Source organism: Alligator sinensis, unplaced genomic scaffold (assembly GCF_000455745.1).
Source record: "Alligator sinensis unplaced genomic scaffold, ASM45574v1 scaffold354_1, whole genome shotgun sequence".
Classification (NCBI taxonomy): Eukaryota; Metazoa; Chordata; order Crocodylia; family Alligatoridae; genus Alligator; species Alligator sinensis.
The window spans coordinates 1,410,434-1,425,605 of NW_005842200.1; the positions used below are offsets into that span (position 1 = coordinate 1,410,434).

General features: G+C 39.5%; 1 protein-coding gene across 1 annotated transcript in view; it reads left to right on the forward strand.

The window, feature by feature from the left end:
• STOX2 (storkhead box 2) overlaps nucleotides 1–15,172 on the forward strand; it is a 98,529-nt gene that overhangs the window by 68,775 nt on the left and 14,582 nt on the right. The window contains exon 2 of the mRNA XM_025207588.1: nucleotides 3,468–3,620. Within this exon, the coding sequence (XP_025063373.1) occupies nucleotides 3,468–3,620 (153 nt within the window). The remainder of the gene's footprint in view (nucleotides 1–3,467; nucleotides 3,621–15,172) is intronic.

Below are 15,172 nucleotides of genomic sequence, written 5' to 3' on the forward strand. Positions count from 1 at the left end.
GCCAAATTTCTGGATCAATGGGGAGCTTTATTTCACACACACATGCACCCCAGTCTTCCCCGACTGGTTTTGTGGGGGGGAAGGCGCATGTTTTATACTAGATAATACAATATATCTAATACAAGCATCATTGTAGTATTTAGGTGTCATGAAATAATTGAAATGTCATCATTAGAAAATGTCTTATTAATTAAATGTTTCATGTTTGCTATTATCTGTGCAAAACGATTGTATCACAAATAGTTAAAGGGATTTGAGTGGCAGGAAGAAGGAGAGGAATTGGTTATACTTTGGCTTCTTATATTTCACTGCACTGCAGGAATATAATTAGAGGGTCTTAGCCCCATGTGCAAGGAAATAAGTGTATACATTCTACTAAAGTGTGGCTGTGCTCTGAAAAGGGACTCTGTAAAAACATTGTATTCTTTCCATATTTTCTCTGTCAATGGCTGTATTGATTTGGCTCCATTTAGAAGTCAAAGATGATTTTTCTTACTGTCACCCCTGCAAACTGAGCCAGTGTTCTTTCCAACAGCATTATCAGTAATAAAGATCTTGCAGCAAGTATTTAGCTGACAGCAGTATTGCTGATGCATAGGGCAGAATGCAGTCTAGCTTGTTCTCTGTCACTTGTATACTGATGGGGTGTGTGCGTGCTTGTGCAAGAAATTGAAAATGCATTTTTGTTTGGAAAGCAAGCAGTGTAACTGTGAATAAAATGGAGCCTAGCATTGTCCGATGAAGAGCAAATGACAAGAGTACTTGGGACTTGCGGGAGAAGTCTATATCTCCTCTGGCCAGTAGCTTCGGTTCTGCCACACACTGGTTGCAGAAAAATGTGTAGCCCCTTTTCCAGCCTGTCCCAGGGGATGTTCTCCACCCTGGATAGCCTCCTGAGTGTGGTGCCAAGTGTACCCAGCACCACTGTATCAATGATCACAGATCTTTTAAGAGTGTGTGGCATGTATGGAGTGCTATCTACTGGGCAGGGCTTATGTCTCAGAAGTGGTCTCATGTAGCAATCAATTTGATTCAGTATTTGACCTTGGGTATCTTATATACTAATTGTGCCTCAGTGTCTCTTTTACAAAATGTTTGTCCATCTCTGTAAGGTGATCTGAGATCCATGGAAGACCAGCACTGTTTAAGAGCCAAATGTTTGTTAGCCTCAAGCACCAATAAGAGATTGATTCTATTAATTGCTTGTTATGTGCTTAGACAAGTGATTCTCAACCAGCATGCCATGGTGCCCTGGGGTACCTGGAGATCCCTCCAAGGGTGCCATAGTATGTCATACAATGTCATGCACTGTTAGGTGTCCAAACTTGATTCACAAGATAAATCTGACTTATTGCAGTGTTTCTGAGTTCTTTGATACAGAAGAATTTGTTTTTTGTTGGGTTTATTTTTGTAGTAAAAAACGAGTGAAACTAACAGCTGGCATTTTCCAAGAGGTGCCTTGAGTCTAATAAGGGGTGCCTTGAGTTTAAAAAGGTTTAGAACCACTGGCTTAAGCATTTTCAGAGTGCTTGTGACATGCCATAAGAAAGTTTTAGGAAATTTAATTTAATTTTTTTTTAAACTCTTTGACTATATGGTTTCTTTCCACTAGAAGCAGTAATGGAGTTGAAACCACGGACTTCTAGCCACTGATGGCATTTAAACAAAACATACAGTCAACTAGTGAAAGCTGCCTTCTAAGCTCCACAGTTTTCCTTTTAATTTGGAACATAAACATTTGAAAGTCAAGTATAGTAATTTGATTTCAGAGAAAAGCTGCTTGAAACAAGCATAAGCCTGAGTTAATAGGAGCCATATGTTGGATCTTTTATGTAAGTGTTGTGGTCTTCAAAAATGTTTTAGAAAAGAATATTTGATTTTTATTTATTTATTTTTTTTTTTAGAACAGATCTTTCTTGAAGAGATTGTAGCAAACCTTCCTTTCAAAAGTCTGCAGAGTATTTATGTATATAATTGATGTTAATATAGTAAATTAAATTGTAAACACAAGATATTTTCTGTTGCTGTGCATCAAAGAAGTTGTTCACTTTAACTATAACCACAGAGTACTTGTAATTTCCCTGGGCCCAAGGGTATTTAAGATAAAACTTGGCAAATTAGTACCTCCATAAGTAAGGGGCTCTTTATGACTGTCTGTCACTAGGTCTACTGTAATTTTTACAGGTATGCTGGGCCCTTTTTTTCAGATGAGATTCCAAATTACCTACAATGGATGGCCTATTGGCACCTGTAAGTTGAGCTATAGAATTAACTCTGGCAGCAGTGAAAATAAATGAGGATTTTTGTGTTTCATGAGCAAAGTCAAGCACTTCCCAAAGGAATTAGCATGCAGTGAATGATGATAGCCTTACAAAACAGAAGGGAATCGTTTCAATCCCAACAATATCAGCCATTTCTAATAAATATACTCAGATTTTTAAAGCAAATAATTACGTCATTGCCAAATATATTGAATCAGTATATACAGTATTTTATACTGATTATATTACAACACTAACGTGCATCTTATGTAACTGATACAGAAAGTTGCATAATTGAATTGTGTGAAGTATAAGTACTAGGAAATCCATCTGAAAATGTTAACTGGTGCCTACTGGTTTGCTGATGACAAACTCATTTTGCAGATATGTCAATTTTGATTAAGTGCACAACATTAGCACACACTTGTTCATAACTTTTCCATGCTTTTGCAGAGGGGTAATTTGAAAATCAAGGTCTACAGGGTCTTATGTATATTATGCATATGTTACAAAATAGTTTCTCATAGTTTCTGAAGTTTCTAAAATCCAAGTAAGCCTTATTGCACATTAACATTAATATGCAGTCAAAATTCACAATATTTTGAATTCATTCTCTTCTGTCACAAGACTAATGAATGAGACTTTTAAATATTGAATTAAATCCTGATGATCACTCAGGTTAAGCAACCCTTTGAAAAGAAAGAGTTCATTTTCCAGTTTTTTCATGTGGGGGAGTGTGTATGTGCACATACTAATTGTGATACTTTTCAGGTATGAAACCAACTATTAGGGAAGCTCCTTCCCTTTCTGTATCAAAATATCATTTTTGCAGTTAGTTGAATACCACTTGCATCATTTGATATGTATGATGGTATCATTTGTATATGAACAGATTGTGCTTTAAGGACTTTTATATAATTACTGTTTTACATGTGCAGCAAGGGTTTCTGCAGTTATAGTTATGCATGCCATTTTGTGAGTCCATGTATTGGATCCTTCCAGAAATGCATAGTGTCAGTATTCTATGAAAAAGTATTCTCCCTTCCATTTTGCTAATAAGTTGTTAAACACCTTCTTTGGAAAGTTTGGCATGAGTAGTACAAAAACTACATAGCATACACCTTCTCATGGATATATTTCTCCATCTTGTTCAGTGAGCAGTGTTTATGTGACACATTTCATGGATTCTCATCTTTCTTTCTACAGGTGATGTATCACCTATCAGTATGTCTCCCATCAGTCAATCCCAGTTTATTCCACTTGGAGAAATCCTTTGCTTGGCCATCTCAGCAATGAACTCTGCACGAAAACAAGTCACACAAGAAGCACTAATGGAGCATCTAACAACTTGCTTCCCAGGTAGCTACTGTATCACTCAATTGTATGAACCTACATTTTAAAAAAGCATGTCAAAAATTTTCTCCTAAAAGGGTGGTCTTAGTCTCTTTGCTTCACTGTTGTAAATGGGACCTTCAGTTCATCTTGATCTTCTAAGTTAGGGCTGTCCAGCTTTTGGAATGGCCAGGGGCTGTACCCACATGGGTTGCAGGTCCCCCAGACTGCACACTGTATAGCCTCTTCCTCTAACCCTGTGCAGATGCCCTGGGTGCCCCCAAACCATGAACATCTTGTGCCCTATGGGCTGTACTGCCCTGTCCCCAAGGGCAGGGTCAGGAAGTAGAAGCTGGAGGAGGGGTGGGCGGCCTGGAGGCCCTGGCAGCAGCTGGAACAGTGTGGAGAGTGGCACCTGGGTGGAAGCCTGCAGGTGCCAAATTAACTCTTTGCAGGCTGTGAAGTGGACAGTCTTGTTTTAAGACCATGAAGCCTGCATCTGCAAGCTTTAGTATGAGTCCTCCTTACACAGGCAGTCATTTTCACTGACAGGGCTGCTCACATAGATAACTCTTACAGGGCCAATTCCTAATTGCTTGAAGAATTGTATTGAAGTTGTATAATATTTGCTAAGCCATATAATATTACAGTGTATTTCTTTTTCTATATTTGATTGATTTCAAAATATGCTTGTCTGTGATATTTCTCATGAAATAACCTTAAAACCCTGTCACATCAAACTTTAAAGCACTTAAGAATGCTGTCTCAGTTCCTTGAGTATGCTGGCATAGAGTGCATAGGGTACATCACAGATCAGTGTAAACTTTTTCAGTGCGATAGATTCCATCTTCAGCTGGCCTAGAAAGAATGTTGTTTTCTTTCACTTAGGCCACAAATAGTTGCCCCACTGCTCATGGCCAAAAAGCTCTTTGTCTCCTTTTAGAGCTGACACTTTCCTTTGACCACCCACGGGCAGCAATAGCTTTGGCTGTCTTGCCCTTAACTGCTGTACTAATATGTTTCAAATGCATTCTTCTGGCATCAAATTCATGAGGCTTTCACACTAGCTTTTACTGATGGTCATTATTCAGAATGCCAAATGGAAATGGATCTGATTAAAAGATAGCGCTTGTCAAAAAAGGAGAAGCCATGTTAAGAATAACATGTATGGCTTCATCGATTGCTTACCAACACCAGCAGGGGTTGGTGAATGATGTAAAATGCATTCTATGTAAGCATCTGTAAACAGCTTGAGTTGCAAGGAACAGGTCTGGTGGTCAGGAAAGCCACGTTCTAATCCCAGCTCTGCCATTCACTTCCTGCGCGACTTTGTCAGAATTGCTGAGCTCTTTTCTGCCTTTTGGTTTACACACTACTCACCTCCCAGTAGAATTATAAAAATGACTTAAAATGTTGTTTTTAAAGGGTGCGTCTACCCGAGATGCCAGAAGTGCAGTAGACTAATTCTACTGTGCACTAACGCATCACAGCAAAAGTTGTGCTAATGCACAGTAGAATCAGTCTACTGTACGTTAATGTCACATAAAAAATATGCACTAACATTATTACGCAGTAGCACTGATTGTGGTGCATTAAATTTAGTATCTGTAATAGCAGGTACTAAATGCACCATAATTACAATGCATTAATGCATGTGTAGACATGCCCAAAAAGTGCTATACAACTGCTGTTGCCTGGTGAGACCTCTCCTGGCTAGAAAACTGTATCTGCTCTTAGACTGTGGAAAACAAGTTACAGGAGGTTGTGGAGCTCAATATGAGTAAGACTTCTCTGCAACTGTTGGTAGGTTTTTGGATCAGGAGCTGATTGAGTTCACCATTCATATAATTATGTTGTTTGGTTTTCATCCCTCCCATATATTCAGAGAAGGTATTGTGTGTCTGGTTGTTTCTCAGCTGGTGCAGGTTTTGTATGAGGTTTTTCCAGTGTTCTCTATGTACTGTAAAGTTAATGATCCATGAAGGAGGGGACAGGAGATAAAAGGTAGAAAGTTTACAGTTTGTATAATTTAGTAAAAACCTTATTGCCTACTTGAAACTCTAGATTATTAGAGACATCACTTAAGTTTCTTATGAACATGGTTATAAATTGAGCTTGTTTTGTGCTGTTCCTATTATATAGAAATAGACATAAAAATAATTCAATAAGCTGGAATATTCTGTAGTCACAGTGCATAGTGCCTTGCCATCTCCTTTTGTCCTCCAGCTGTGAATGTGTATATTGCTCACTTCTGAGGTTAAGAAAAAGAATGTCTTGTGTTTCCTACCTCACCTTCCAAAAATTAAAATAATCCTTTTGCCCTTTGTTGTCCTAAAAGTACTCCTTGCAATTTTTCCCTCTGTCATGGTTCTACTCCTTTTTTGCCGCACCCCCCCCCCCGACTTCCTTTCCCCTTCAGCCATAAAAAAATAAAAAATAAAAAATCTTGACTATCACTGCATTGGATTATCACTGTCAAACAATTTCTGCAGATCTTGCCTGATAGGAACACTTGCATGTCTAGGTCACTTGTGCTTTAAGGAACAGATGCTTCACTGGGTTTCATGTTGTGGGTAAATTTCCTAAGACTACAGATGTCGTTCTCAAATTGACTAAGAATAATAAATCTCTTTCCTCAGTGCAGGCTCTTACACTGATAGACTAGCCCTTTAGTTTGCTGAGCCATTGTACAGGCATAAATCTGGGCCACAGCTATATCTGAAATGAGGTATGCTAATTATTTATAACATCACATAGCAACGACTCCACATCTTCAACTAGTGTTTCATGAGCCAATCAGAGTGTTACTTTTATCCCTTATTAAGCCTTGGTGTCAGCTTGGGAGAAAATCATTTTAGAAGATTTAACACCATTTACCACATACTATTTAAAATATATTTTTCATAAACTTGCATATTGATATTGAAAAATGTTTGTAATAATGCATTTATGATTTTTGTGAGCTCTTAGTCTTTTTAAAGAGAGAATTTACCAATATACATATTGTAGTATTCCAACTTAGAAAGGTTACGAAATCCTGCATTATATTTATTGACCAGATTTTAAATCGTATACTAAATGTAAATCTTTGCAATCCAGGATAACAGATAAGAATTTAACCTCTATTCCTATCTTGACATTCACCCTCTAGTCAGTAGCTTTGAACCTTGCCTTAACCTAACTTATAGTTTGTGCTATTTTAAATAGCTTTTACAGATTGTTAATTTAGTTAACCTAATATGCTTAGTATATTGAAAATTTCTGTAATAGAAAACATGTGCCTGTTGTTAATATTCATTTGTAAAATGAAGAAATGATATTCTAAAATATTAAACTAAGATGAAATCCAGTTCAAAAAATGAAAGATTGTTGTATGGTGATTCTTGCATTTAATGTCAAATGTATACATCTCAATTAAAGGATCTGTCTTACATTAAAGTAGTTCAACTTAGGTGATTGTACTCTGAGAGCAACAAACAAGACATAATCTTCTGTCTGGAAGCTCAGTGGAGGGCACGGTAGACTCTCTTGAGATGCAGAAAATGTACATGTCTGACTCAGTGTCCAGACAGTTTCTGCCATTAAATTATTAAAGCACTACATAATCTTAAATAGCACCACTTGCTGTCATGCACTATTTTAAATGATAAATGTTCTGAACTGTTGTTCAGTTCAGTGTACTGGAAAAGTGGGGTAAGTGGGAAATGAGACTGGCCCACTTCAAGGATGGTTCCTGGAGGTGATGGGAGGATTTACATATGAATGTAACCTAACCATGGATGCATTAGCTGCATCTTTTAAGGGGAAGACAGAGCCATTGAACAGCCGAGATATCTGGTTTCTATTTTTAAATCTGCCAGTGATTTGCTATGATCTCTGGCAAGACCTAATGTCTTTCCCCAGTTCTGTAAAACAGGATCACCAAGCTCTTTGATATCTGTGACATGGCATTTACCTGTGTACCTATTCAAGGAAGCAGTGAATCAAATTGTTAAAATCTTGGGGCAAACCTGTAGATCTGTATTTTTTTGCATCATCAACCTACAGTCACCTGTAGGTGATTATGAAAATTCCTGCACTGTGGTTGGCTGACAGCTGTTATTATTTAGTCAAAGTAGAGAGACTTTCATAATCACTGTACTGTTATTTGCCAGTAATTATACAGTGAATATGTAAATCATTGTACTTGGACTACTGTACTCAGAATAACCAAGTGGTCTGATGCAACAAGAAGCCCCTTGGCCCCTCATTTGAAAAAGGCAGAGTGAATAAGGCTGTTTAGTGGTTAATGGGGATTTCATTTTTTAAAGAATGTTTTAGAAAGCCTTGACTCATTTTTCTCTTTCAGGCCCAGTCCTGTTCCCAGCGTAATCAATGGGAGTGTTGCCAAAGGTTTCCTTGGGAACAGGACCAGTCTATCTCATCTCTGCTTCACAGGTTTTTGTCACTGCATTTATCTTTTTCACCCTGGAAGGTGCCCAGATACTGCTGCGATGAGCACAGTGTGATGACCTAAATAAATGGATCCCATTTCCACCTCCTAGCTTTTTCCATACTGGAGTTTCTTGTGCTAACCCCTATGAAACGAGCCTTTTTCTTTTCTTTCTGGTTTTTATTTTTTTATTTACCCGAGTCTCACTTTGACCTTCCACTGGTGTGTGTGAAAATCACTAATGCAGGCAGAGGGCTGTCCTTATCCACACAACTTCTGTCATATATTTTGTGCTGACATTGACTGGGAGTATTCCAGTATGTTACAAACTCTCTGCTCATTTCAAGTTTGAAATGAAATACAAACAATAATGTATTACAGCTGTTATGGAGGGATGAACATAGTTGATCTGGAGAGAAGAAAATGAAGCAGCTAAAGGAAACAGATTGAGAGAGAAGAGGAAATAATAGGTATGGAAAGAAAGGGCCAGAAATGTATTAATTTTAAAAGAAGCAAAGAGATTTACCTTTTAGCAGTTTTGCAGCTAGTTACTCTTTGCATTTTTCTCTGATTACATTTACTATCTGAATATTAAATTAAACTATTTGGAAGTAAGAACAGTAAGTTGATGTTTAGTTCTTCCTGGTCTGAACAAACCCCTTCGCCTTACGCTATATATTAATTCAGCCCAGGATATGAGCAGGACTACGTCTCCTGCTATCATATAACCACTTAAGCTGTCCAATTTGCAGAAATATTTAAAATAGCAGTGATGGGAGCCAGCGTCATATCAGTGCTCTCTTCTGCCATGCACAAGCCAAATTCAATTCTGGATCTGTTTCTCATTTCATGGACTTATAAGTACTAATGTGCCTCAGAGGCAATCATAATGAAACCTTCAGCTAATTTTGGCATATGGTGTTGGGCTCCAAGAAATCCCATCCACCATTGCTGCAATTGTATGCAGACCCTAGGGGTTGTGTATTAGATTAATGTGATGGAGAGATATTCCCCACCTCCACTAGATGTTCACGTAAAATAATTTTAAGTAAGAGAGGGGAGAGAGAAGGTTGGAAAATCATTTACTGCTCATTATTTATTTTTAAGATTGTTACATAGTGTATTCTGTAGTCGTAGGAGTGAGTCAGCCAATCTCACTGCATTGCAATCTGTATTTAAATATCCTTTGCACAACACTTTTAGTCATTATGGTCATACACCACTTATTGGGCGTATAATACAGATGGTTGTTTTTAAAATGCATTTAGAGTACATATTGTATGACAGACCATAAGAATCCACTTCAGTCTCCTTTAATAACTCTTTCATAAAGCTCCTGAGGTGAGGGATGGGGTAGTCTCTTCTTTTTGTTTCTTTCTTTTTTTTTACTATTTAAGAAAGGTAAAATAAAGAACGAGGACAAAGGTACTCTAGGACCACAGAATTCAGGGTAAAGAGTTGGGAGGGACTGCCCTTTAGTATCAGCTCTGGTAATGAGCTATACCTCTGGAAGCAGAAGGGGAACATGGCCTCTGCCTTACCCTGCCACTTCAGTGGGAACAGAATTGGACCCTGCATAGAGAAGTGAAGAGAGCAGAGAGAGTCTGGCTCTCTGCCACTGGCAACAAGGGTAAACATAAGGAATTCAAACACATTCCTTCAATTAGGGTCAGGATTCTTAGTTCTCCTTTCTGCCCACCCCTATGTTGCTATTGCATGTGCACTTGTGTCCATATCATTCCTATCAATCCCAGGACATTTCCATTATAACCCAGTAATAAAACCTTTCAATCCATGTAGCATCTGAAACCGGGTACAGGAGAATTTACAATATATCCAACACCATGGTACCAAGGAATGGGTTTGTTTAAACCTGGGATGTCAAACATACAGCCAACAGGCTGCATGTGGCTTACAGAGACCTACCTGCATCTGGCCCTCAGATCTCCTGGAGGGGTTGGGAATTTGGCAGCAAGAACAAGTGCCACTGTTTGTGGTCAAGAGACCATGGGGGTTAATAAACCCATCAGTCATCCCACTGCCAAATTCATGAATGCAGAGCTTCACTGGGGACTCGTTTTGGTGGTGGCAGGGTGAGCAACAGTGGCATTAACCCCCGCGGTTCCCTTAGCTGACTTGAGAGGCTTGGGCAGCTGAGGGGTGTTATCGTTATCACCACTGCCACTCACCCTGCTGCTGGAAACAGGTAGGTTTTGATCCACAAGAAGGCCTAGGTTTGGCCTCGGTGGGGGAGCCAACTGAGGTTGACACCCCTACTTGAAGGACTTTGTTTAAGTTCTGTATTCCTTGGCTGTTATTGTCAAACCTCCAGCAAGGCTGAGGCTGGCATGGAAAAATATGTGTACAGCTACAGTTGCCAAGAATACAGAAACATTAGTCTATGTTCGAATCTGTTTTAATAAAAGTTAGGCCAGGGGTGGCTTACCATTTTCATTGTAATGTTCTCCATAACCAGAAGAGAGAAAAACCCTTTACTTTGTCCTCTTTTGGCAAGATGCACTTTAGAAGCTCCTATTAAGAGTGTGTATTATGCAAGAGAGCTTTTACTATGTGAAAAAGGGGTATAATCACTTCCCTAAGAAACTTTAAAGTTACATTTTGTTAAAATGTTGACTGAAAAGGCCACGGGAAATTCTGTGCAAAAGAGTTTATGGTGTGCATGAACCAGTGTTTTTTGTTGCTTTCTTGTTTATTTAGCAGATTTACGCAAAAGAAGTACATCTTTCTAAAAATAAGAGGGGGAGAGCAATGGAGATCTTCAGGGGCTGAATGACAGCTGGCTGTTCCATTCTGCTCAGTGTCCCTCATTTGGAAGGGATGACTCATCCCAGCTGATCCTGTGCTACAAGATAAACTAATGTATGCACAGCTAAACTAATGAGAAAAATAGATGCCTGTGTTTTCTTACTCATCTTACTCCATTCTGATCTCTACCTCCCAGAGGACACGATGCGTATCTTTGGTCAGTACAGTGGCTCTTGAGTGAAGGAGATAAAGATACTGTCCAAACTGTAGCAGTAGGCATAAAGCTGTCAAGTAGAATGGATTAGGAATTTCTAATGGATAGATGCTTATCCCATCTGGGGGAGCGGAAGGCTTTGCAGAGCAGGGGAGAGATGGAGCTTTTAGGAAGTCAAAGCTTTATGCCACTAAGCCATACAATAGTCAGGCACCAAAAGGAAGCTAGGACCCTGAATTTCTCTCCTGGCTAATGCAAGTAGTTAACACTAACTAGGCCTGTAGGAATATCCTGTGGTAGAAGTGGAGACTTGTTTGCCTCTTTATCCTCCTCACTGAGGTTGTTGGTGGCAAACCTCCTGGGAATTGTGGAGTGGGACAAGCTGAAGTCAATTCCAGATCAGGATGCAGGAGAGGTCTCCCAGTCCAGCTTCAGTTTTAAGCACATTGGCTTTCTTTGAGGTCCGTGGCATAGGAATACAGGTGCCAAGGTCTTATCCAGTTCATCACAAGGAAGGGAATATATTCTGATCTGGAATTCACTTCAGTTTCCCTTTCTCCATGTTTCTCGGGCAGTTTGTCGCTGACAACCTTAGGTTTCTTTAGTGGGGTTACCAGTAAAATTAAATGTATTTATTAAAATTTAATACATAAAGCTTATCGGGACTAGAGGTGGGAATTGTTTACCTGTATTTGGGATTATGGATCCCAAATGAGGAGCCCTAGGGGCAAATTAGTACAAAATCCTATGTTAACAAAAAGCTTTCTAGGCGGTATTCTAGGCCAGTAGGCACAACCTTTTTGAAAGTCGTGCCACAAGTTAGCCCTGCATCTTCCTTAAATGCCACTCTAATCCCTTTCCTCTGCCTGGTCTGCTGCTCTGTTTTTTATGCCCTGCCCTGTGTTCTCTGTCCAGTCTCTGTCCAGCAGTCTGTTTTGCTTTCTGCTCCCTGCCTTATCTGCTGTTGTGCTGCCTATCCCCTCACTAATCTGCTGTACCCCACACAGAGGCTGCCCATGCTACTTGTGGTACACATGCCACAGGTTGGCCACCCCTGTCCTAGGCTTTGTCCCTTGTTATCTTATTCAGTAGTGTAGGGTTCCTTCTGTAAATCCACCTGAGGAGGAAGCTAAGTCAGTCTAGCTTGCACGATCAGAAATTTTACTTGAAACTTTGCTCCCATCCTGCTATTATCAAAGGTATATCAGCACAGAGTTGGCTGGCTTGCAGCAAGGAACTGCTCTTGAGTAGATTCTCTAATGCTTTAAGCAGAAGCAGGCAACAGAAATTTGTGTGTCAATATGAAATATACAAATTTCCCTTGCTTTATGTGGGTTCTGTATGTGCGAATTTGCTCTTAAGCAATGACCCTTATACAAAAATTCGTTATATGCAAGGTAAATTCACTCGTATGTGATCAATGTGGTGGAAGCCCACAGTCAGCTGCTTTGTGCACTGCATTGTGGGAGTGATGCACACCAAAATATAGTCTCCTGTGTGGATCTGTGCTCCTCACTCATTGTCTGCAACATGTTTCTGTAGTTGCCATCCCCATTATGATAATGCCCTGTGCTTGTGTGTACTGTCTGCTGTTGGTGAGTACCAAAATTGTCTTGTAAAAGTGGTAGAAATGGTTCTGGGGGTCAGTACAGTTGAGGTCTTGAAACATATCCCTATTTGGTACATTGCAAAGTGGCTTCCCTTTATGCAAATTTGAGTTATATGCTGTTTTCCAGGAATTAGTATACAACATAAAGTGAGGGAAACCTGTAAGTGTTTTTTCCCTGCCGCCTTTTTAAATTATATAATCTTCTATACTTAGTTAACAGCCACTGTTGGTCTATAAGGTCTGCTGCATTTATTTTGCAATTGAAAAAGTATTGGTGAAGTACAGTGCCATTTCTTTTGGAACTTCCCTCAAAATTCAAGCTTTATAAATTTACAGATTAGATTATGGAGCCAGTGTTTGAAGTCTGCTTATTTTTGCCATGACAGCATGCTAGCAATTGACAATGAATGGTTCACTGAGCTGCCCCTGTGCTTTTTATCCTGCTGTTTGCAAACACCAAGCAGCAAAGTTGAACCAGCAAGCTCCAAGCTCTGAAACCTGGGTGTGGAATTGGCCTTACACATACAGTCTGCCAGTGAGGACATGCATTTAGCATGCAATTAGACCTGGAAGAAAATTTTCAGCCAAAATATTTTTTGGCAAAAAACTGTAGATTTGGCAACATTGAAATATTTTGCAAAACTTGAATAATTTTTGGTGGCGTGTTTGTTTGAACTAATTCCAACATTCAAACAAAATGGTAACATTTCATAAATGATTTTTAAGCAAAGCATTTTCATCTTTTATTCAAAACCATGTATTTAGAAGCTGTGTATTTAGATGTTTCCTTTAATTTTATTTTAAGAAATAATAAACCGCTAAGAGCTCAAATGTAAACAAAATATTTGTGTCTGGATTGAACTAAATGTGTCACTTGAGCCAAAATAGGGGTTTTTTCCATCTTTTTTATTCACAAGAAATTTTGAAGTTTCATTTTCACTTGGACTCAAACCAAGATTTGTTTATCCTCTAATTTTTTTGTTTGCTTGTTTGTTTGTTTTTACACTTGCCAGCGAACATAACATCTGTTATTTCTCCAGGTCTAGTGGCAAACCAAACTGTTCCTCTGTACTGAATATCAACATGTACTTTTTGGTATTGAATAAAGTATTGTGGACTTGATTCTGCATCACAGAAATCCAAGGGTTTTTTTGTGACATCAGTAGATCTGGGATCAGGTTCAGTATGACTACTGTGGATATTATAATAAAGGAGGCAGTTACTTATAATCAAAAAGGAGGTATGCATTCATCACACGCCATATAAAAAGCCAGGAAATGCTTCTGGGTAATTTTTTTTTTTTAACTATATAAATAACATCCACCACAATTGATGCAGTTATTTGGCTAAAACAGTAAAATATAATACAAATACTCTTTTTTCAGGGTGGCTAAAGGAGCCTGGTAAGTTTGGGGTATTTGATGGAAAGGTTGTGCTTGTTGAGATGCTTTAAATGAGGTTTTCTTGGATTGTTTTTATTGTGTTTTATTTGAAAAATGTTTTAGGCCTCTGGAAAAAGAGGTGAACACCTTTTTTTAAAAAAAAAAATACATTGCTGTAAATCATAAACATTACACTCATAACTCGGGGTATAAATAGATTTTTTAGGATAATAGCAAAATCTATTGTTTTCCTTTGAATATCCATTGTTTTCCTTTGAAGAGTGGTTGTTCCTTAAGGAGACGGTCCTCTAAGCCCAAAGGGTGGCAATCCCAACATGGATCAAAGGGGGCAAGAGGGTTCAAAAGCCCCCATGGCTCACCAAAAGCATCCAGGAACGTCTCAAAGCTAAAAAGGAGGTGTACACCCAATGGAAAGGAGGGGCCATCACCAGGGAGGACTATACCAAAGTTGCTCTGGATTGTAGGCGGGCGGTCAGGAAGGCCAAGGTGGAGATGGAACTGGGACTAGCAACCCGGATCAAAGATAACAAGAAATACTTTTTTAAATACATAGGGGGTAAAAAGGTTTCGGGTAACATCGGGCCTTTGCAGGACACGCTAGCAAATCTGGTGGTCTCCCCAGACAATGAAGATAACCTATTTAACAATTTCTTTGCCTCCATTTTTCTGAGCAGGAATCAGGTCATCTCCCCCACCGGGATCCCCAATGGTCCCAGGGGAGGCACAGCCAGGCCCAAGGTCAGAGAGGACCTAGTTGGGGAACTTCTGGTGGGACTGGATGCCTTCAAATCAGCAGGTCCAGATGATCTCCACCCCAGAGTGCTGAGGGAACTAGCAGAGGTCATTGTGGGACCCCTGGCACAGCTTTACGAGCACTTATGGTGCTCTGGCAAGGTGCCAGAGAACTGGAAAAGGGCCAGTGTGGTCCCCATTTTCAGAAAAGGGAGGAAGGAGGACCCAGGAAATTATAGCCCTGTTAGTTTTCCCTCGGTCCTGGGGAAGCTCTTTGAGAAAATTATTCAGGGGCACATCTGTGAGGGGCAAGCAGGGGAGATTATGCTTAGGGGCAATCAACATGGGTTCATTAGAGGCAGGTCCTGTCAGACCAACCTGGTGGCCTTCTATGACCAGGTCACAAAATCCTTGGATGCAGGT